Source organism: Elephas maximus, chromosome 15 (genome assembly GCF_024166365.1).
Source record: "Elephas maximus indicus isolate mEleMax1 chromosome 15, mEleMax1 primary haplotype, whole genome shotgun sequence".
Classification (NCBI taxonomy): domain Eukaryota; kingdom Metazoa; phylum Chordata; class Mammalia; order Proboscidea; family Elephantidae; genus Elephas; species Elephas maximus.
The window spans coordinates 1,163,425-1,184,662 of NC_064833.1; the positions used below are offsets into that span (position 1 = coordinate 1,163,425).

The 21,238-nt window shown below is 47.4% G+C and overlaps 1 protein-coding gene across 1 annotated transcript in view; it reads right to left on the minus strand.

Moving 5' to 3' along the window:
- Window positions 1-7,757: 7,757 nt before the first annotated feature.
- Window positions 7,758-21,238, minus strand: part of LOC126059065 (IQ motif and ankyrin repeat domain-containing protein 1-like) — a 28,728-nt gene continuing 15,247 nt past the window's right edge. The window contains exons 2-5 of the mRNA XM_049854589.1: window positions 8,854-8,987; window positions 8,367-8,531; window positions 7,958-8,129; window positions 7,758-7,861 (exon numbers count right to left, since the gene is read on the minus strand). Coding sequence (XP_049710546.1) covers window positions 7,758-7,861; window positions 7,958-8,129; window positions 8,367-8,531; window positions 8,854-8,874 — 462 coding nt within the window. The 5' untranslated portion in view covers window positions 8,875-8,987. The remainder of the gene's footprint in view (window positions 7,862-7,957; window positions 8,130-8,366; window positions 8,532-8,853; window positions 8,988-21,238) is intronic.

Here is a 21,238-nt window from a genome sequence, read left to right on the forward strand (position 1 = left end):
CTCATTTTCTTTGTAGTGGAATATTCTTTTTGTAGAAAATGTGGTATATAGTAAAAATCTTCATACCCTGCCTTCACTGAAAATTTTATAATCCAGTTCTTCTCATTCCACTATAATGGCATACACCACTTTTGCCTTCAATTGCTAATATTATAGTCACACCCAAAATGTTACAACATGGACACACATACATATATATGTATATATATAACTCACATATCATGTTGGATGCACGAGTGGGCAGAGGAGGGGGCACCACAGATTATCAGTGATTAGGACCTTCACATGCCTTAATCCAGCCCTGTCTATGGTGGACAGGCTTCAGCAGAGCTTCAAGATCAAGACAGACTAGGAATAAAGGCCTAGAGATTTACATCCAAAAATTAGCCAATGAAAACCGTATGGATCACAACAGATCGTTGTCTCAGCCCCCCAAGTTAGAAGACACTCAAAATACACAGTGGCTGCAGCAATGGACTCAAGGACACCGACTGTCGTGAAGATGGTGCAGGGCCGGGAAATGTTTCTTTCTGTTGTACATGGGATCACCCTGAGTTGGAGCTGACTTGAAGGCAGCTAAGAACAACAAAGGAAGAAATATGAGTCTTGGTTGTCTGAAAATCTTTTGTTGACACCTTCAGGTGAGATCAAGAAAGTGGCATCATCAAGACTTGTGAAATAGGGGTCAGTGGCTTGAGAAGGTACCCACGAGACAGTAAGGGAGCACTCTACGAGAAAGGCTACATCACCAGCGCTGCTGGCAGCACAGGCACAAACTGTGAAAAACAAGGGTGCCGACTCTCTGTATGGGAGGCAATCTACAATAACGCGGACAAGTTCTAGAAGGATTTGAATCAATCCAAGTGTTTCATATCTTCAAAAATGACATGATCCTACATGCAGAAAATCATAAAGAATCCACAGACTACTAGAATTAATACAGAAATTCAGCAAGGTTATGGGATACAAGATCAATATACAAAAATCAATTGTATTTTTATCACTTTCTAACAGAAGGCTTTCAGACAACAACCAGAACTGTATACACTAGAAATAAACAATCTGGAAGCAATCTAAGAAGAAATTAAGAAAACAATTTCACTCACAATAGCATAAAAAAAAAGAGTAAAATATGTAGGAAAAACTTAACAAAAGAAGTGCAAGACTTGTACACTGAAAACTACAAAATGTTACTGAGAAAAATTAAAGATCTAAATAAATGGAGAGATAGTCTACGTCCATGGACAAGGACACTCAATATTATTAAGATGTCAGTTCCCCCCAAATCGATCTATAGATTCAGCACAATCTTTATCAAAATCCCAACGGGCTCTTCTGCAGATTATTGATAAGCTGATCTTAAAATTTACATGAAAAGTCAAAGAACCCAAAACAGAGTTAGGCAAAGAGCTCTTAGCTACAAACCAAAAGCATGATCCACAAATTAAAAAAAAAAAAAAGTAAATCAGACGTCATCAACAGTAAAAACCTGAATGCTTCAAAGGACACCGTGTTGTTGTTGGACGCCATCCAGTCCATTCTGTCTCACAGTGACCCCATGTGACAGAGGAGAACTGCCCCATAGGATTTTCTAGGCTGTAATCTTTATGGGAACATCACCACATCTGTCTCCAGCAGAGCCGCCGGGTTGGTTCAAACGGCCATCCTTTTTGTTAGTAGCTGAGCACTTAACCATTGTGCCACCAGGGCTCCTCATTAGTTATTAAGGAATGCAAATTAAAACCACAATGAGAAACATTTCACACCCACCAAAATGACTATAATCAAAAAGATAAATAATAACAAGGACTGAAGAGGTTATGGAGAAATTAGAACCCTTATATATTGCTTGCGGAATATAAAATGGTACAGACGTTTTGAAAAACAGTTTGGCAGTTTCTTAAAAAGTTAAACATAGACTTTCTGTAGTCTTTCTGTACAACACTGCAGTTCTACTTCTAGGCACCTAACCAAGAGAAATGAAAATACATCCGCACACTCATATTCAAATGCTCAAAGCAGCATTATTCATAACAGGCAAAAATTAGGAAAAACTCAGATGTCCATCAATATAGATGAGCACTGTGCGGTCCACCCACATGACAGGCCACCACTCGGCAGTAAAGGGACGGACTGCTGATCCCTGCTACAATACGGTCGAACCTCGAAAACACCATGCTCAGTGAAAGAAAACGGATGGAAAATATTACAGCATGTGTGATTTCACTTATATGGTATGTCTTGTTGATGTTGTTAGATGCTGTCGAGTCAGTTCCAACCCATCGCGACCCTGTGTACGACAGAATGACACTGCCTGGTCCTGTGCCATCCTCACAATCAGAGCTATGCTTGAGCCCGCTGTTGCAGCCACTGTGTCAATCCATCTTGTTGAGGGTCTTCCTCTTTTTTGCTGACCCTGTACTTCACCAAGCATGGTGTCCTTCTCCAGGGACTGATCCCTCTTGATAACATGTCCAGAGTATGTGAGATGTACTCTGGTTGCACTTCTAAGACAGATTTGTTCGTTCTTTTGGCAGTCCATGTTATATTCAGTATTCTTCGCCGACACCACAATTCAAAGGCGTCAATTCTTCTTTGGTGTTCTTTATTCATTGTCCAGCTTTCGCGTGTATATGAGACAATCGAAAATACCATGGCTTGGGTCAGGTGCACCTTGGTTCTCAAAGTGACATCTTTGCTTTTTAACACTTTAACGAGGTCTTTCCTGGCAGATTTGCCCGATGAAATACCTTGTTTGATTTCTTGACTTCTCCTTTCATGGACATTATTACGGATCCAAGCAAAATGAAGTCCTTAACAACTTCAGTCTTTGTACGTTTATCATGATGATATTTACTGGTCCAGTTGTGAGGATTTTTGTTTTCTTAATGTTGAGGTGTAATCCATACTGAAGGCTGTAGTCTTTGGTTTTCATCAGTAAGTGCTTCAAGTCCTCTTCACTTTCAGTAGCAAGGTTGTGTCATCTGCATATCACAGGTTGTTAATGAGTCTTCCTTCAACCCTGATACTGAGTTCTTCATATAGCGGCTACTCGAATTGTTTCCTGAGTATCGTATCTCCGTTTCTTGGTTTCTTCTTTCATCTTTAGTTGCTTCCTAAGAAATGGTGCAAAGGAGGTAATTTTTTTTTTTTTTTGAGACTTAGCAAGTCTGAGAATATCTCTATTTTATCTTTACACTTGCTTGATAGTTCAGCTGGGTCTAAAATCCTAAATTGGAGGCCATTTTCCTCATCGATTTCTCTATTATACTCTATTTTCAAGGGTTGCTGCTGGGAATTCAGATGACATTCAGATTCTTTGGATGTGATCTATTTTTTGGTGTTTTTTTGTTTTTGTTTTTGAACATCTCTAGGAGTCTCTGTATTGCCTGTGATTTGAAATTACGTGTTAATACTCATTGGTGTGGATCTCTTTATTTTTATGAGCCATGAGCCCTTGGTGAACTGTTACAATTTAGAAACTCATGTCCTTCAACTCTGGGGAGTATTCTTGAACAATTTCCTAAATAGCTTTTTGGCACCTTTTTGTCTGTTCTTTCTGGTGCTACTTTTATTTTGGTGATAGATCACTGAACTGAAAAATCTAGTTTTCTTATTTATTGTTTCCTATTATCCATTCATTTGTTTGTTTTCGTGGTTATTGTTCTACTTTCTGAGAGATTTCCTAAACTTTAGCATCCAAAACTTCTACTGAATTTTTAACTTCTATCGTATATATTTTTTTAATTTCCAAGAGCTCTAGTTCTTTTTTGCTTGTTCGCTTTGCTTTGTTTTCTGAAAATTCTTTCCTCATTGCCTCCTATTCCTTTGTCTTGAATAAAATCTTTTACCTCTCTAAAAACATTCATCATAGTTTTTTTTTTTTAATTCTGTACATTGTCTCTGTTTCTTCCAAGTTCTTTTTATCTACATGTTGGTGAAGTGAAGCTTTCCTCAATATCTGGTGATACTGAGCTGTCTGTGTTTATAAGATACTTTGGGAAACTGTGCGCCTGGGCAAGGATATTTGTGTAGCGGAGTACTGTAGGGTGATAGAAGTGAGCCATTTCACCTTGGGAGTCCCCGGTTGTGCGTATCTATAGGTCTTCTTTCTGGGTTGGTGAATTTATCTGAAAGGAGTCAGCCTGGGGCTTACAAACCTGGCAGATGGCATCCTGGGGGCCAAATGGATGAAGGGGTCTGGACCGTCTCAATGTTGAGTAAGGACAGACACTTTCACTTAGTCCCCCTCTATCAATACAGATCCCAATGTTTTTCGTACAGGGTTCCTTTGGGTCAACATTTCCAGAGAGCAAACTTTCAGTCCTCTGCTGGGGTGGGGGAAGGGACCAGGCTTCCAACCAAGAGCCTGCTTTTCACCCACACCTCCACTTTCAAATAAAAAACCAAACCCATTGCCATCGGGTTGGTTCCTACTAATGGCGACCCTATAGGACAGAGTAGAACTGCCCCACAGGACTTCCAGGGAGTGGCTGGTGGATTGGAACTGCTGACCTTTTGGTTAGCAACTGAGCTCTTAACCATTGTGTAACCAGGGTTCCTTCAAAGGTACTAACCTGTTAAAAACCCGTTGCCATTGAGTTGAAATCGAGTCAGGGTGAGCCTGTAGCACAGAGTAGAACTGCCCCACAGGGTTTCCAAGGAGCACCTGGTGAATTCAAACTGCCGGCCTTTTGGTTAACAGCCATAGCACTTAACCATTATGCCACCAGGGTTTCCAAGGTACTAGGTGCCTCCAATTCCTGAGTCCATCTGGGGCTCCACAACTGACAGATTTCGGCTTAAATGACTGAGCTAGTTACCATCTGTCCATCCTTCCTCCAGCTTGATCTATGGGTTTAAGCCTTTATCACCCTCTTTCTATCATTGCACAGGGAACAGAGGTAAGCACACATGCACGGGCCACCACATGGATACAGTTTCCCTTCACGAGCTGGTTATCACCAGCCTGCTTGCCTGCCTTTCCCCTTCCTTCCTTCCTTCACCCCGTCCCTTCCTTCCTTCCTTCACCCCGTCCCTTCCTTCCTTTCTTCCTCCAACCCAGCCTATCCCAGCTCCTCAGAAATCCCTCTGTGTTTCAGGTCTATGGGTGGCATCTGCACAGGTTCCTAGCAGTGAGAAGATGAAAACTTTTCTTTTTCCTTTTTTTTTTTTTTTTTTACCTTTCCTATATTGTTTTGGATTCCTGGTGGTGCAGTGGTTAAGCATTCGGCTGCTAACCAAAAGGTCAGTAGTTCAAATCCACCAGCTGCTCCTTAGAAACCCTATGGGGCAGTTCTACTCCATCCTATAGGGTTACTATGAGTACAAATCGACTCGACGGCAATGGGGTTGTCTTAATTACCTTGTGCTGTTATAACAGGAATACCACAAGTGGATGGCTTTAACAAAGAGAAATTTATCTCTCACAGCCTAGGAGGCTAGAAGTCCAAAATCAGGGTGGCAGCTCCAGGGGAAGGCTTTCTCTCTGTTGGCTCTGGGGGAAGGTCCATCTCATCAATCTTCCCCTGGTGTAGGAGCTTCTCAGCACAAGGACCCCGGGTCCAAAGGATGTGTTCCACTCTTGGTTCTTCATCCTTGGTGGCATCAGGTCCCCCTGTCTCTCTGCTTGCATCTCTGTTTTATATCTCAAAAGAGATTGACTCAAGACACAACCTAGTCTAATAGATTGAGTCCTGCCTCATTAACATATCTGCCTCTAATTCTGCCTCATTAACATCACAGAGGTAGGATTTGCAACACATAGGAAGATCACATCAGATGACAAAACGGTGGAAGATTACACAATGCTGGGAATCATGGCCTAGTCAAGTTTACACACATTTTGGAGGGACACAATTCAATCCATAAGAGGGGGTAAATACTGTGTTGGCGATTTGAATGGGAATTTGAAGCAAGGGAGATTAAAAGCATGGGGTCAGCTTAGTCCCCATTTGTTCCCCCCATTATTACCTCATCATTACAAAGCATCATATGATTTGATCACTAATATGTACCAAATGCTCAGTGGAGGGCAGACAGTTTTGGTTCATTAATTCTCATTCTTACAACACTTCTTAAAGGTAGTTATTATCCTGGTTTTACAAAGAAGAAACCAAGACTCAGAGAGGTTAAACAATATGCCCACAGCCACACAGCTTAAAATGCCCCTCTTGTGTGTGTGGAAGCCTGTGTTCTCTGCATGAGGCTGCTGCCTACCCTAGGAAAACTGAAGGGATTCCTTGCTGTTTCCTGTTGAAGAGTTTTCACACATCTGGCTTGACACCTGCTCACTCTTCACCGGCAGCTCCAACCTCAGCCACCTCTCTCCCCTGAGGCTCTCTGGAATGCTCGTCTCTGAGCCTTGCCCTCCTACCTAGCAGCTGCTTTCTCTCCGCTTCCTGGCCTCCCAGCCCCTGTCAGCCTCTGAGGGAGCTGCCGCCAAGGACACCACTCAGACTGAGCTCCCCCACTTCACACACCCTCCACTTGCGTGCTCTAGTGCAACCACGTGCCCATGGCCCTAGTCTTGAGACAGCTCTGGACTCTGGCATCTAAGGCCCCTCCCCACCTTGAGTTTGCCCCCTTCCCTGTCCCTGTGGCTGACCACCCTCACCCTCAGATGGCCTTGGAGCCTCCTCAAGACCTGGTGACACCCCACCTGCAGCTCCCCCAACCTCTAAGCGCAGATCCCCCAGCCTTTCCCACCTGCCAGAAGGCACTCTCCTTTGTCCCCTCTCCTCCTTCCCCAGCCCTGCATGAGGGATGGGGTTCTCTGCACACCCTTCTGCCCACTACCTGAACAAGGAGCCAGGCTTTTGTCCTCCTGGCCTCACTGTCCTTTGTTTGGGGAGAGAGCAGAGGCAGTGAGAAGCCCTTTCAAAGCCCTTTGTCCATTCAAGAGCCAACACAAGGTCCTGGAGATAAACAGCAGAGGCGCCTTTGCAGTCCAGGAAAAGGAACAGTGAGCCCCAGGACAGGACAGGCCAAGGAGGGGCCAGCCCAGGGCAGTGACCTTGAATCTCAGGGGCTGGGCACAATGGGCCTGCCAGCAGACTGAGGCCCACATGGTCCAAGCAATCCCTTAGCTTTACAGATCTGGGTGGGATCCTGGGGATGGGGGCACACACAATAACCAAGTTGGGGCGGGGGGGAGGGATCAGACTAGGCTGACTGACGAACATTAAGGATACAGCATTTCCCACACATCCCTGCCCTGGTAGCCTGAGCCAGCCCTACCTGACTGCCTCCCACACCCATGTCCAGGCCCTTCTGTCCCCAGCTCAACCCAGGGCGCTCAAAATGCCTCTCTGGCCCCCCGCCACTCCCCCTTTGCCATTTCTACCACCTTCATTGAGCAAGGAGAAGCTGCCCAGAGGCAAAGCCGCAGCGTTGGGCGGGTGATGAGCAGATTCCCAGATTTCAGGAACAGGGAGCCCAGAGTAAGGGCCAGGTGAGCTCTCAGGCCAGTCCCTGAGGGAGTCAGCCTCAGTTTCCTTATCTAAGATCTCCTAAGGTTGACGGGAGAGTTAAGGAAGTAAGGTAAACCTGCATGGGGAAGGTACTGAGAGATAGTTCCATTACTACTGGGTGACAAGGAGGCTGAAGACCAGGACCTTGCAGATGGCACTGGGTTCTGGAAGTTAGGAGAGAAGCACCTCGCTGGGCTCCTGGCTTCTTGGGAGTGGCTATGCCCCCTGCCTAGTTGTCCCCACCGTCCCCACTGCCCGGCTACCTGCTCCGGGGTGTTCCCATCGTCAGCGTAGATCCGGGGGTCGGCTCCGAGCTTCAGCAGCACCTCCACCGCCTCCAGGTGGCCCCCGAAGGCAGCTCGGTACAGCGGGGTCCGGCCAAAGGCGCCCTGCGGGAAGGACTCCCTAAGCAACAGCCCCCCACCCCTCATGGGGAGCACACCCCCTAGATGCGCCGCCACCCACCTTGCTGTTGGGGCTGGCACCTCGCTCCGCCAGCAGCTGTATGGCCTGTGGCTGCCCGCCCGCAGCCGCCTCCGACAGCGGCGTGTTGTGGTTGCTGTCCTCACACTCCACCATTTCCACGCACCTCTGCAGCCGCCGCGCCTGGCCGGCCTCGTCGTGGCCCACGCCCTCGCTGGTCAGCAGGTCCTCCACCTCGGTGCAGGGGGGCCGGTCAGCAGCCGGGCCGCCTCTGGACCGCACCGCGGGACCCCCACTTGCCACATCCCGCACCTGTTGGACCCCAAAACTGCCCCACTCCACCTGGACCCAGCACCTGCCTGGACCCCTGGCCACCCAGACTCCCACTCATCGGGACCACGGCCCAACCAGACCTGGCGTCCACCTGAACCCCACCCCACCCCACCCGACCCTGCCCGCTGCCCCGCCAACCTCCTTCAGCACCGCCCGGATCTCGCCCACGTTGCCGTCGAAGGCTGCCTCCAGCAGGCGGTGGCGACGCTGCATGTCCTCACGGCGCCTCCGCTGCGCAGCCTCTTCCTCTTCGCGCCGCCGCCGTGCAGCTTCCTGCTCCCGGCGCACCATGGCCAGGAAGGCCTGCGAGAGCAGGGGCTCTGGGGGCGCCAGCCTGGACCTAGCCCACGGCCAAAGCCAGGCCCCGTCCGAGGTCCACCTTCCCCCTCCCCTTCCCCTGAGGTCTCTGCCAGCGTCCCAGCCCCAGGCCACGGTTTCCCAGCCAAGAGGCCTCTGCCCCCCAGCCTTGAGGTCACTGCCCCCAGTCTGAAGTCAAGAACTTCACCTACCCTCAGGTCATGACCTCACCACCCTAAGCTCCCCCAGGCTCTGACACCCGGTATTTCCGTCTCCTCCCGGCTCCCGCCCCCGGGAATCCTGAGGCTGCCCAGCGGGCCGGCCTCACCTCCCTCTGCAGCTTCTCCATCTGCTCCAGGTGTTCCTGCTGTTCCTGCTGCCGGCGCACCAGCTCCCGCCTGGCCAGGAGCCCCCGGAAAGCACACTGGATAACGGTGGCCGCCCTGTCCTTCGCAGTCAGAGCTGAGGTGGGGAGAGGCCACACTCAGGAGGCCAGTCTCCCCTCCAAACTCCATCCACCGCTGCCAGGAGGCCTCCATCACCTCCGGGTGTTAATACTAAGAGGGACCCTCCCCACAGGTGAGAGAGGACCAAGAATGTCCCCAAAACCCACAACACAGCCCTGCAACACAGCTCAACAACAAACCCACGACACAGCCCCACAACACAACCCCACAACACAGCCCTACAACACAGCTCAATAACAAACCCACAGCGCAGCCCCACAACACAGCCCTGCAACACAGCTCCACAACACAGCCCAACAACAAACCCACAACACACCCCCACAACACAGCGCTGTAACACAGCTCAACAACAAACCCACAACACAACCCCACAACACAGCTCCACAACACAGCCCAACAAACCCACAACACAGCCCCGCAACGCAGCTCAACAAACTCAGAACACAGCGCCACAACACAGCCCTGCAACACAGCCCCACAACACAGCTCAACAACCCCACAACACAGCTCCACAACATAGACCAACAACAAACCCATAACACAGCCCCACAACACAGCCGCGCAACGCAGCTCAACAACAAACTCACAACACAGCCCCGCAACACAGCCCCACAACACAACAACCCCACAACACAGCTCTACAACACAGCCCTGTAACACAGCCCCACAACACAGCCCAATACAACAAACCCACAACACAGCTCTACAACAGAGCTCGATAACAAACCCACAACACAGCCCTACAACAAACCTGCAACACAGCCCCACAACACAGCTCAGTAACAAACGCATAACATAGCTCCAACAACAAACCCACAACATAGCCCCACAACACAGCTCCACAACAAACCTACAACACAGCTTAACAACAAACCCATTAACACACCCCCACAACACAGCTCAGTAACAAACCCATAACACAGCTCCACCACACAGCCCAACAACAAACCCACAATACAGCCCTGCAACACAGCCCTGCAACACAGCTCAACAACAAACCTACAACATAACCCCACAGCACAGCCCAACAACAAACCCACAACACAGCCCTGCAACACAACCCTGCAACACAGCTCAACAACAAACCCACAACACAGCCCCACAACACAGCTCCACAATACAGCCCAACAACAAACCCACAACACAGCCCCACAACACAGCCCAGCCAGACTAATTCGTGGCTGCCAAAGGCGGAAATAGAGGACCCAGATCTCTCATCAAATCTCTGACCTCCCACCACCCACCCACACACAGCTCAACCTGGACGACGTGGCTGAAGGAGTCGGTAGAGATGCAGAGAAGAGATGAGGAAAATAGAGCAGAGGAGCCCTGTGGTCCCAGAGGACCCCCTTCCTGGAAGGGCAGAAGGACCCTCTGTGTCCAGGCTCTGAGTCTTCAGAAGGTGGAACCTGGGAGAGGATCCCAATCACAGCCCCACAGGATCTCAGAAGAGGGAGTAGAGCCCAGGGCTCACCAGACTCGGCCACACCCCACCCTGTGCCCTTGGCCACACACAGGAGGCTGACCCTGACCCTCGCATGCTGGCCTCCAGGGGGGTCCCACGGCACGGTCTGCAGAGGGCATGCATGCCTGACCATGCGACTTACCAGCCTCAGTGTGCTTTCCTCTACAACGACCCAGACATGGGCATATACCCTCCTCAGAGCATTCATAACAGTCTAATAACAGAACACTTGTGACTCACACAGTTCCTTGACCCTAGCAAATGCTCAATATGGGTGCTAGAATTATGACTCTGTATCTCAGAACAGAGAAGACCTGATCAGAGCTGGCCACCATAGCCAGGCTCAGCATGACATGACAAGGCAAGGAAAGAGCACACACATCTTGTGGGGGGACAGCATGGCAGCTAGAGGACAGCTAGGAACCAGGCAAGAAGAAGACATGCGACCCAGCCAGGTCTCCACAAGCACATCAAGCCACAAACAGTCTTGATGAAAACATTAAATTCAGTGAAACAAGGGGTCAAAGATAAGATGGGTGAGATGGCAGAATGAGGTAAAGAAGGGAGTAAGCAAAGCAAAAGAGACACAGTAAAAACAAAACTCAGTCCTACAGACCTGTCTTAGCTATCTAGTGCTGCTGTAACACAAATACCACAAGTGGATAGCTTTAATAAACAGAAATTTATTCTCTCACAGTCCAGGGGACTAGAAGTCCAGATTTAGGTCACCAGCTCCAGGGCAAGACTTTCTCTGTCTGTCAGCTCTGCGGGAAGGTCCTTGGCATCAATCTTCCCTTGGTCTAGGAACTTCTCAGCACAGGGACACCAGGTCCAAAGGACGTGCTCCACTCCTAGCACTTCTTTCTTGGTGGCATGAGGTCCCCAAGTCTTTCTGCTAGCTTTTCGCTTTTATATCTCAAAAGGGACTGACTCGATATACAACCTAATCCTGTAGATTGTGTCCTGCCTCATTAACATAACTGCCTCTACTCCTGCCTCATTACATCATAAAGGTTATAAGACAGGGAATAGAGGGGCCCCCAAATCTGCAATTCACATAAACAAATTAAAGTAACAAAACAACAGGAAATGGGCCAGGGTGCAGAAACAAAGCTATTCCCCAGAACAATGGGGCAGGGTATCAGAAAACAGCCTGGAAACTTCCTTAAAGTTGTCTTTCAGAAGCAGCCGGATGAAACCAGCCCCTAGTACGTGCACAGAACATCCACCTGTGACCACTGTGTGACCTTCCACCAGGGACAGTGAGGGGCTGCAGCTGGGGAATCAAACTCGGGGAGTGAGAGGTTGTGCAGGTGTGACACCCCATAATCAGTCCTGCTACAAATCCCAGAGGCCTCTGGGACAGGAGCCATCTTAAAGCCATCATAGGAAGCCGCTGCAAGCGCACCATAATTGACATATCTCCACCCAGACAAGCCACCTCCTGGAAAACCCCACCTATACCTATGAATAAACATACATCTTTTCCCACCCAAAAACCTTTAAAAGCCCGTACAAAACTTTGTTCTGTGAGACGGGGTAAGCATTGCCTAGGCCCTCCTCATCTCTACCTGCAAGCCTCTTCAATAAAGCTTTGCTCATGTGGAAAACTCTCGTTGCCTTACCTGCTCATTCTTGACCAGTGAGAGGCAAGAACCTTATTTCTGATAACAGTTAGACACAAAGGAAAATTAAATCAGATCACAAAATGGAGGACAACCACACAATACTGGGAATCATGGCCTAACCAAGTTGACACACATCTTTGGGGGACAAAATTCAATCCATAGCAAGACCCAATCACCAAAGCAGGAGTAAGTGTGGTTGAAAGTGGAGTTCGTGACGTGAACAATACAGGCTTGCGGAAATCAGATCCAATACAGATAAAACGAGAGTGAAAACACTTAGAAGGACGAGGCACAGAGTGTCATGAATTGAATTGTGTCCACTTGGTTAGGCCATGATTCCCAGTATTCTGTGGCTGTCCTTCATTTTATGATTGTAATTTTATGTTAAAGAGGATTAGGGTGGATTCTAACACCACCACCATTACCCAGGTCACATCCCTGATCCAGTGTACATGGAGTTTCTCTGGGACGTGGCCTGCACCACCTTTTATCTCTCAAGAGATAAAAAGGAAAGGGAAGCAAGCAGAGAGAGGGACTTCATACCACCAAGGAAGCAGTGCTGGGAGCAGAGTGCCTCCTTCAGACCTGGGGTTCCTGCGCAGAGGAGCTCCTAGTCTGGCAGAAGATCGATGAGACGGCCAACAGAGAGAGAACACCTCCCCCTGGAACTGATGCCCTAACGTGCACTTTTAGCCTCCCTTACTATGAAGAAATAAATGTATCTTTGTTAAAGCCATCCACTTGTGGTATTTCTGTTACAGCAGCACTAGATAATGGACAAAGACAATAAAAACACATGAATATATATAAAAATCAAAGCTTATTAGTGGTGACCAGGGTTGGGGGGAGTTTTACGTTAGAGGGCACCAAGGTTATGTTACCAAAGGGTCTGCAGTTCAGTCACTCCTTGGAAACCCTAGAGGGCAGTTCTACTATGCTCTATGGAGTGGGGATGAGTTGGAATCAACCAGATCCAGATAGGGAAGAGACAGGGCCTGAGCCCCCAGGCAAGGAGCCCTGCAACAACTGCAACATGCAACTTACTTACAATACTATGTGCTTGGCTAATGCAAAAACCCCCATCCTGGAAAGTGTAATAAGGAAAGAACAAACAATGTACTCCCTTGCAAGATGTTTTTCAGAAGGACCGACCGATCTGGCCCCTGGAGCATGCGCAGACATCCGCAAGGTGGCTGACGGGTGACTTCCGCCTGATGCAAGTACCCATGACAGGAATCGAGCCAGTGCCACAGGGGGACACCCCAAAATAAGTCCTGCCACCCAGTCCCAGGGCCTTTACTACGGGTTCCATCTTAGATTCCAGACGCGTGCACAACCTAATTTAGCATGCACCGCCATTCTGAGAAGCATCCCCCCCCGCCCCCCGCCGCTTGAAAGAAACCTACTAAATATTCATTACCCGATCATCCTTGCCAAACCCATATAAGCCCCAGACAAACCTTTGTTCGGGAGAACAGAGGCTAGCGATGCCTGGTTCCTCTCTGTTCCCTGGTTGCAAGCCTTTACTCTCTTTCTGTCGCTAATAAAACTTTGTTCGTTGGAACCTCTGGGCCTCTCCTGGTCATTCTGGGTCAGTAGAAGGTGAGAACCTAGGCAGGGCTTGGTCCTGAGCTGGGAAGCCTTGCCCTGCAACATGATGGCAATGAGTTTGGTTTTTTGGGTTTTGTTAGGTTATGTTAATGGTGGTGGAATGATTAGGAAAAGGTGAGCGAGAACGGTTGCGCAACAGGTGAATGTCATCAACGTCACTGAATTGTACATGTAGACATTGCTGAGATGGTGTAGGTTTTGTTATGCGTGTTTCACCAACATAAAATTTAAAAAATTTTTTTTTGAAAGAATAGTGTCTCTCTGCCAGTGGGGGCGGGGAGGGGGGGGAACTTAGAGGTAAAATACACAAAATTTTCCTGAAAGGGAGGTGTGGTGAAATGAGTTCCTTTATGTGGCTTTCTGCCTTGGTTCTTTGGAAAGACAGCTTGAGAGATTTTCCCCTAAACCCTGAGGCGTTACCTGGCTCTAGTTTCTACCCCAGAGGGTCTGTCTGGTGCTTTTGTCTGGGTTGATTGACATTTCCTGGGTACGTTGTAAACAGCTTGTGCTATGATACTTTTTGTCTGGTCCCGGGCTGCAGCCTGAACTGTGATTGGGATGCACCTTGCAGGGCGTCTTAGTCATCTAGTGGTGCTATAACAGAAATACCACAAATGGATGGCTTTAACAAAGAGAAATTTGTCTCTTCACAGTAACATCAGCTAAAGTCCAAATTCAGGGCATCAGCTCCAGGGAAAGCCTTTCTCTCTCTGCTGACCTTCTCATCAGTCTTTCCCTGGACCGGGAGCTTCTCTGCACAGGGACCGCAGGTCCAAAGGACATGCTTTGCTCCCAGTGACTCTTTCTTGGTGGTATGAAGTCCCCTGTCTCTCTGCTTGCTTCTCTCTTTTGTATCTCAAGAGATTGCCTCAAGACACAATCCAATCTTGTAGGTTGAATCCTGCCTCACTAACACAACTGCTGCCCATCCTCCCTCATTAACATAGAGACTGGATTTATAACATACAGGAAAATCACACAATACTGGGAATCATGGCCCAGCCCAACTGATACACACATTTTTGGGGGGACATAATTCATGACACAAGGATTGGTCAATAGACTATGCAAATGAAGCGTCTGTAGCCTACCGAGAGGAGATTGGTTAGTTTGTGGCCCTGGTGGGAGGGCCATGCCTTGAAATTGATGAGGAGATTGTGGTATATATGCAGCCAGCCTCACAGAGGCTTTTCAGTCAGAAGGAAGCAGGAAAACAGGAAGCAGAAAGGAGAAGAGAGAAGAAGCAGAGAGAAAGGAGGCAAGGAACCTCCCAAAAGAGCTGTAACATGGGTCAAGGGCTGTAACACTGAAGACAATGACAGGCCTGGAAGGGGCCTAGCGGCAGGGCAAGTGGCAACAGGTCCAGAAGGAGCCCTATAGCAGAGTCAGTGGTGACAGATGGCCGGGCCAAGAGGAACCTGTCCTCAAGGGGTTGAGAGGAGCTTGTCCTCAGGAAGTTGAAAGGAGCCCTGCATAGCTGAGCAGGGGCATGCACAGCAGAGAGAAGGGCCTGCTTGCTTCCACAGCAGAGAGAAGCTGAGAGATCTATCCTGTACTGAAGACAGAAGACTGCCTAATCCTGACCCCGAGTTGTAGCCTGTTGATCCCGCTCCTGAGCTGTACCCTGGTGCTTCCTGTCTTAGTTATCTAGTGCTGCTATAACAAAAATATCACAAGTGAATGGATTTAACAAACATCAATTTATTCTCTCACAGTTTAGGAGGCTAGAAGTCCAAATTCAGGGTTTTAGTTCCAGGGAAGGCTTTCTCTCTCTGTCAGCTCTGGGGGAAGGTCCTTGTCATCAATCTTCCCCTAGACTAGGGGCTTCTCAGTGCAGGGACCCTGGGCCCAAAGGACATGCTCCACTCCTGGCTCTTCTTTCTTAGTAGTAGGAGGTACCCCTCTTCTCTGCTCACTTCTCTCTTTTATATCTCAAAAGAGATTGACTCAAGACACAATCTAATCTTGTAGATTGTGTCCTGCCTCATTAACATAACTGCCCCTAATCCTGTCCCACTAACATCATAGAGGTTAGAATTCACAACACATAGGATAATTATATCACACCACAAAATGCAGGACAACCACACAATACTGGGAATAATGGCCTAGCCAAGTTGATACATATTTTGGGGGTACACAATTCAATCCTTAATAAACTTAATTCACTTCCTTAATAAACCACTTAACTGTAAGTATGGTCTGTGAGCTCTGTGTGGCCATTGCAATGGATCATAGAACCCAGAAGTAGAGACTGCCATGGGAGGAACGACTCGTGTCAGAATTGGTAAAGGTTGAAGAGTGGAGATATATCTGACTTCCCCTGGTGAGAATCCGCTTTGTGCTGATGATGATGATGATGATTATCCCCCAACAGTTAGGCAGGTTCTGACACTACCGCTACTGCCACTATTTCACAGGAGGAAGAAATAAACCTTGAGACAAAAAAGGCAAGAAATATAAAAATTTTTTTTTTTTTTTTTTTTTTATACACCAGGAAAATTAGGACATGAAACAATGGACATCAAGACACATCTTCCTCAGGTTGCTGAACCTCAAAACAAAACAAAAAGTTTTTAGGGACCCAAGTTAAAAAAGCAATCACACTACATCATCCTGAGACCAGAAGAACTAGATGGTGCCCGGCTACAACCGATGACTGCCCTGACAGGGAGCACAACAGAGAACCCCTGAGGCAGCAGGAGAGCAGTGGGATGCAGACCCCAAATTCTCACAAAAAGACCAGACTTAATGGTCTGACTGAGACTAGAAGGACCCTGGTGGTCATGGTCCCCAAACCTTCTGTTGGCCCAGGACAGGAACCATTCCCAAAGCCAACTCTTCAGACAGGGATTGGACTGGACTATGGGATAGAAAATGATACCAGTGAAGAGTGAGCTTCCTGGATCAGGTAGACACCTGAGACTGTGTGGACTATCTCTATCAGGAGATGAGAGAGCAGAGGGGTCAGAAGCTGGCCGAACGGACAGAAAAAGACAGAGTGGAGGGAAGGAGCGTGCTGTCTCATTAAGCGGAGAGCAACTGGGAGTATATAGAAAGTGTATATAAGTTTTTGTATGAGAGACTGACTTGGTTTGTAAACTTTCACTTAAAGCACAATAAAAATTGAAGGAAAAAAAAGCAATCACCTACAAGCAAGAAAACTGGGCTCTCGTAGGACTTTTTTTCTTTTCCTCTTTTTCATTGTTGCTGATTTTGTATTTGCTGAGTCTTTGTGTTTTTCATTTTGACGTGTAGGATGGTTAGTTTCCTTTGTGGTTACCTTAATATTTACCCCAATTTTTCTAAGTTTAAACCAATCTTTTATTTCTTCATATTGCCTTGATTTCCTCTCTGTATGAAAGATCTATGACTACATTTTCTAGTCCCTCTTTTTTGTTTTAATGTTGTCATCTTTTACACATTGATGTCTCTGTTTCCCTGTTCTGAGCGTTTTAGCTTTGATTTATTTTTGTGATTTCCCTCTCTGGGTTGGTATCTTGTTGCTCTGTCCTGTGTTCTAGTTTTGGGTTGTTATCTGATGCTATTGAATTTCTAACTGGAGGACTCCCTTCAGTATTTCTTGTAATTTTGGTTCGGTTTTTGCAAATTCCCTAAACTTCTGTTTACCTGGAAATGTCCTAATTTTGCCATCATATTTGAGAGACGGTTTTGCTGGATATATAATTCTTAGTTGCCAATTTTTTCCTTCAAGGCTTTCTATATGTCACCCCATTGCCTTCTTGCCTGCATGGTTTCTGCTGAGTAGTCCAAACTTAGTCTTATTGGCTCTCCTTTGTAGGTGACTTTTCATTTATCCCTAGCCACTCTTAAAATTCTCTCTTTATGTTTGATTTTGGCAAGTTTGATCATGTCTTGGTGACTTTCTTTTGGGATCTACCTTGCGTGGGGTTCAATGAGCATCTTGGATTGATATCTTCTTGTCTTTCATGATATCAGGGAAGTTTTCTGCTAACAAATCTTCAAAAATTCTCTGTGTATTTTCTGTTATCCCCTGCCTCCCCCACCTCAACCCTCTTCTGGTACTCCAATCACTCGTAGGTTATTCCTCTTGATAGAGTCCCACATAATTCTTAGGGTCTCTTCATTTTTTTTTTAAACTCTTTTCGTCTGATTTTTCCTCAAATATGTTGCCACCAAGTGCTTTATCTTCAGGCTCACTAATTCCGACTTCCATCGCCTCAATTCTGCTCTTATGACTTTCTTTCGAATTGTCTAATTCTGAAATTTTACTGTCAATCTTCTGAATTTCTGTTTGCTGTCTCTCCGTGGATTCTTGCAGCCTATTAAATTTGTCATTATGCTCTTATCTTCTTAAGTTCCTCAAATGCTTTGTCTGTGTGCTGCTTGGCTAGTTCTACATTTTGCCTGATCTCCTTCCTGATCTCTTGAAGAGCTCTGTATATTAATCTTTTGTATTCTACCTCCAGTAATTCCAGGAAGTTCTCTTCATTTGGGAGATTTCTTGATTCTTTGTTTTGGGTGCTTGCTGAAGCCATCATGTTCTGCCTCTTTATGTGATTTGATATTGACTGTTGTCTCTGAGCCATGAATAAGTTATTGTATTTCTTTATTTTATGTTTGTGTACTGTGTCCTAGCTTCTTGTTTTGTTTTGTTTTGAGATGCCCAGATAGGCTGCTCGAGTGAGCTATTTGATTATTGGTGCCTTTGAAGCTCTAACGTCCTGTCTTCAGGTGGTTAGATCCGTTACTATGTATGTGAGCCCAGAAGTTTTTTCACTTTTCTTGTATGGATTCAGCTCAGGTGTCCAGGTAGTCAGTCACCAAGTGTGTGGTGCAGGCTCTCACCTACAGTCTTAGACGAGCAGGGGTGATTGGTGTAGGCACAGGTATCTGGCTGCAGTAGGGGGTCACACGCTGAGAAAGCAAGGGGCTGACAACTGCCCCTGAGCATCTGTGAGGAAAGCGTGTCCCTGTTCCCTAGAGCATGTAAGTGGGTAGGTTTTGCAGCTGGACTATGGGTACCCAATGCTGTTGGCTGTAAGGACTGGGAGGCATCACTTATTCTTGGACACCTGTCATGGTGGCTAGGTATCATGAGCGGAGCCACCACTCCCCAGGCCCTGGGAGTTAATAGGCAGAACAGTGTCAAATGTCATGAACCTACCTCTCCACCATCTAGCTGAAACAGTTGAAGTTAGACTTCAGGTATACCTTGTTGTGCTGTGCTAATGAGGGCCTATGCTGTTGAAATGGGCCCACACAGGTCTATGAGGGGCTGAAAGGCATTCAAAGTCCTTGGCCCCATATGCCTGTGTGCCTAGACAAAGGGGCTGTTTCTGCCCTGAGTTCCTGGCTTGGTGGAGCCAGCACATTATTTTTTCCCTGTTTGTTAATTTGTTCCCTCTCCAAGGCTGGGAGAATGGCTCAGGGCAAGTGTAGGGTCCCTCTTCTGGCCCAGGGGATGCAGCCAGCTAGGACCCAGTGCAGAGCAAGAAGGAAGCAGCTAAGTGGGTATCTTAGCCATCTAGTGCTGTCATAACAGAAATACCACAAGTGGATGGATGTAACAAAGAAAAGTTTATTTTCTCACGGTGAAATAGGCTAAAAGTCCAAATTCAGGGCGTCAACTCTAGGGGAAGGCTTTCTCTCTGTCGGCCTTCTCATCAGTGTTCCCCCAGACTAGGAGCTTCTTCTCAGAGGGACCCCAGATCCAAAGGATGCACTCTGCTCCCAGCACTGCTTTCTTGGTGGTATGAAGTCCCCCTGTCTCTCTGTTTGCTTCTCTGTTTTATATCTCAAGAGATTGCCTCAAGACACAATCCAATCTTGTAGATTCAGTCCCGCCTCGCTAACACAACTGCCACCCATTCTCTCTCATTAACTTCGTTGAGGCAGGATTTACAACATACAGGAAAATCACACAATACCAAGAATCATGGCCCAGGCAAATTGATACACACATTTTTGGGGGGACATAATTCAATCCATGACATTCTACCCTTTGGCCCCTAAAAAAACCACATCTTTGCACATGTAAAACATATTCACCCCATCATATTATAGCAAAAGTCTTAATTCTAAGTCCAAAATCCATAAATTTCTCTTCATCTGTGAAATCTAGAATACAAGTTGTTTCCAAAGGTACAATGGTAGAACAGGCACATTTCCATTACAAATGGGACAAACTGGAGGAAAAAAAGGGGTAACAGGCACCAAGCAAGTCAGCAGAACACATTACATTAGCCCTCAGAGCTTTGAAAATAATCCTCTGTTCTCTGAGACAATTTACACAGGGGCCCTGCCCTCCAAACTCTAGGTATTGGCCATGCTCCCCAGATTCTGAGTGGAGGCCCTTCAGCCCTGGGCTTCAGCTCCACCTTCCAGGCCCAATGGGACAGCAACTCTGCTCACTTGGCTTTAGATGCACCATTCTCTAGTCCACCTGAGTGGCACCTCCACCCTTAGAAATACCAGAGGCCATGGCTCCACCCTCTGAAACTCCTGAGGCCACGGCCATACCTTTTGAGACTGAGGCAGCTCGGTTTCTTGTGCTCCTTGTCTCTTCTGCTTCTATTTCCTGGTTTCTTGGCCTCTCAGCTCCTGAGGCCTCATGCCCAAATCTGCCCTGCTGGGGCAAGTGGTCCAAAGCTCCGTAGTTCCACCGATAAGTGCCTGAAGGCACCCCACTCTGCCAGGAAGCCTCCTGCACACAGGCACTCAGCTTTCTTGTCAGTAGGTCAGCTCCAGTGCTGTCTGGCACTGGTCTCCTTGTTCTGCTGCTGCTGCTTCTCTGCCGCTGCAGGTTCTCTGCCCCTGCCAGATCTCTGTTACTGCTGGCCCTGTGTCACTGCAGGTTCTTTATCCATTCACAGTTTCAAAACGGCTTCCACATTTTAGGCGTCTGTTAGAGCAGCTCCCCACTCCTGGTACCGAAGTCTGTCTTAGTCATCTATTGCCGTCATAACAGAAATACCGCAAGTGGATGGCTTTAACAAAGAGAAGTTTATTTTCTCACAGTAAAGTACACCAAAAGTCCAAATTCAAGGTGTCACCTCCAGGGGAAGGCTTTCTCTCTCTGCCTCCCTTCTCATCAATGTTTCCCCAAACTAGGAGCTTCTTTGTGCAGGGACCCCAGGTCCAAAGGATGCACTCTGCTCCCAGCACTGTTTTTTGGGGTATGAAGTCCCCCTGCCTCTATGTTCACTGCTCTGTTTTATATCTCAAGAGATTGCCTCAAGACACAATCCAATCTTGTAGATTGAGTCCTGCCTCACTAACACAACTGCTACCCATTCTCTCTCATTAACATCACAGAGGCAGGATTTACAACATCCAGGAAAATCACACAATACCGGAATCATGGCCCAGGCAAAAGGATACACACATTTTTTGGTGGACATAATTCAATCCGTGACAGTGAGAGAGAGGTTTTCCCCAAAGGGGTATTTTTCAATCCACACAGTAGGTTAAATGCAGGTACTTATCTTTTGCTAATTGAGGGCCTCTTCTCCCTTGTTCTGGAGGGTTGAGCAGACTCTCCACTGCTCATTCGCTCCC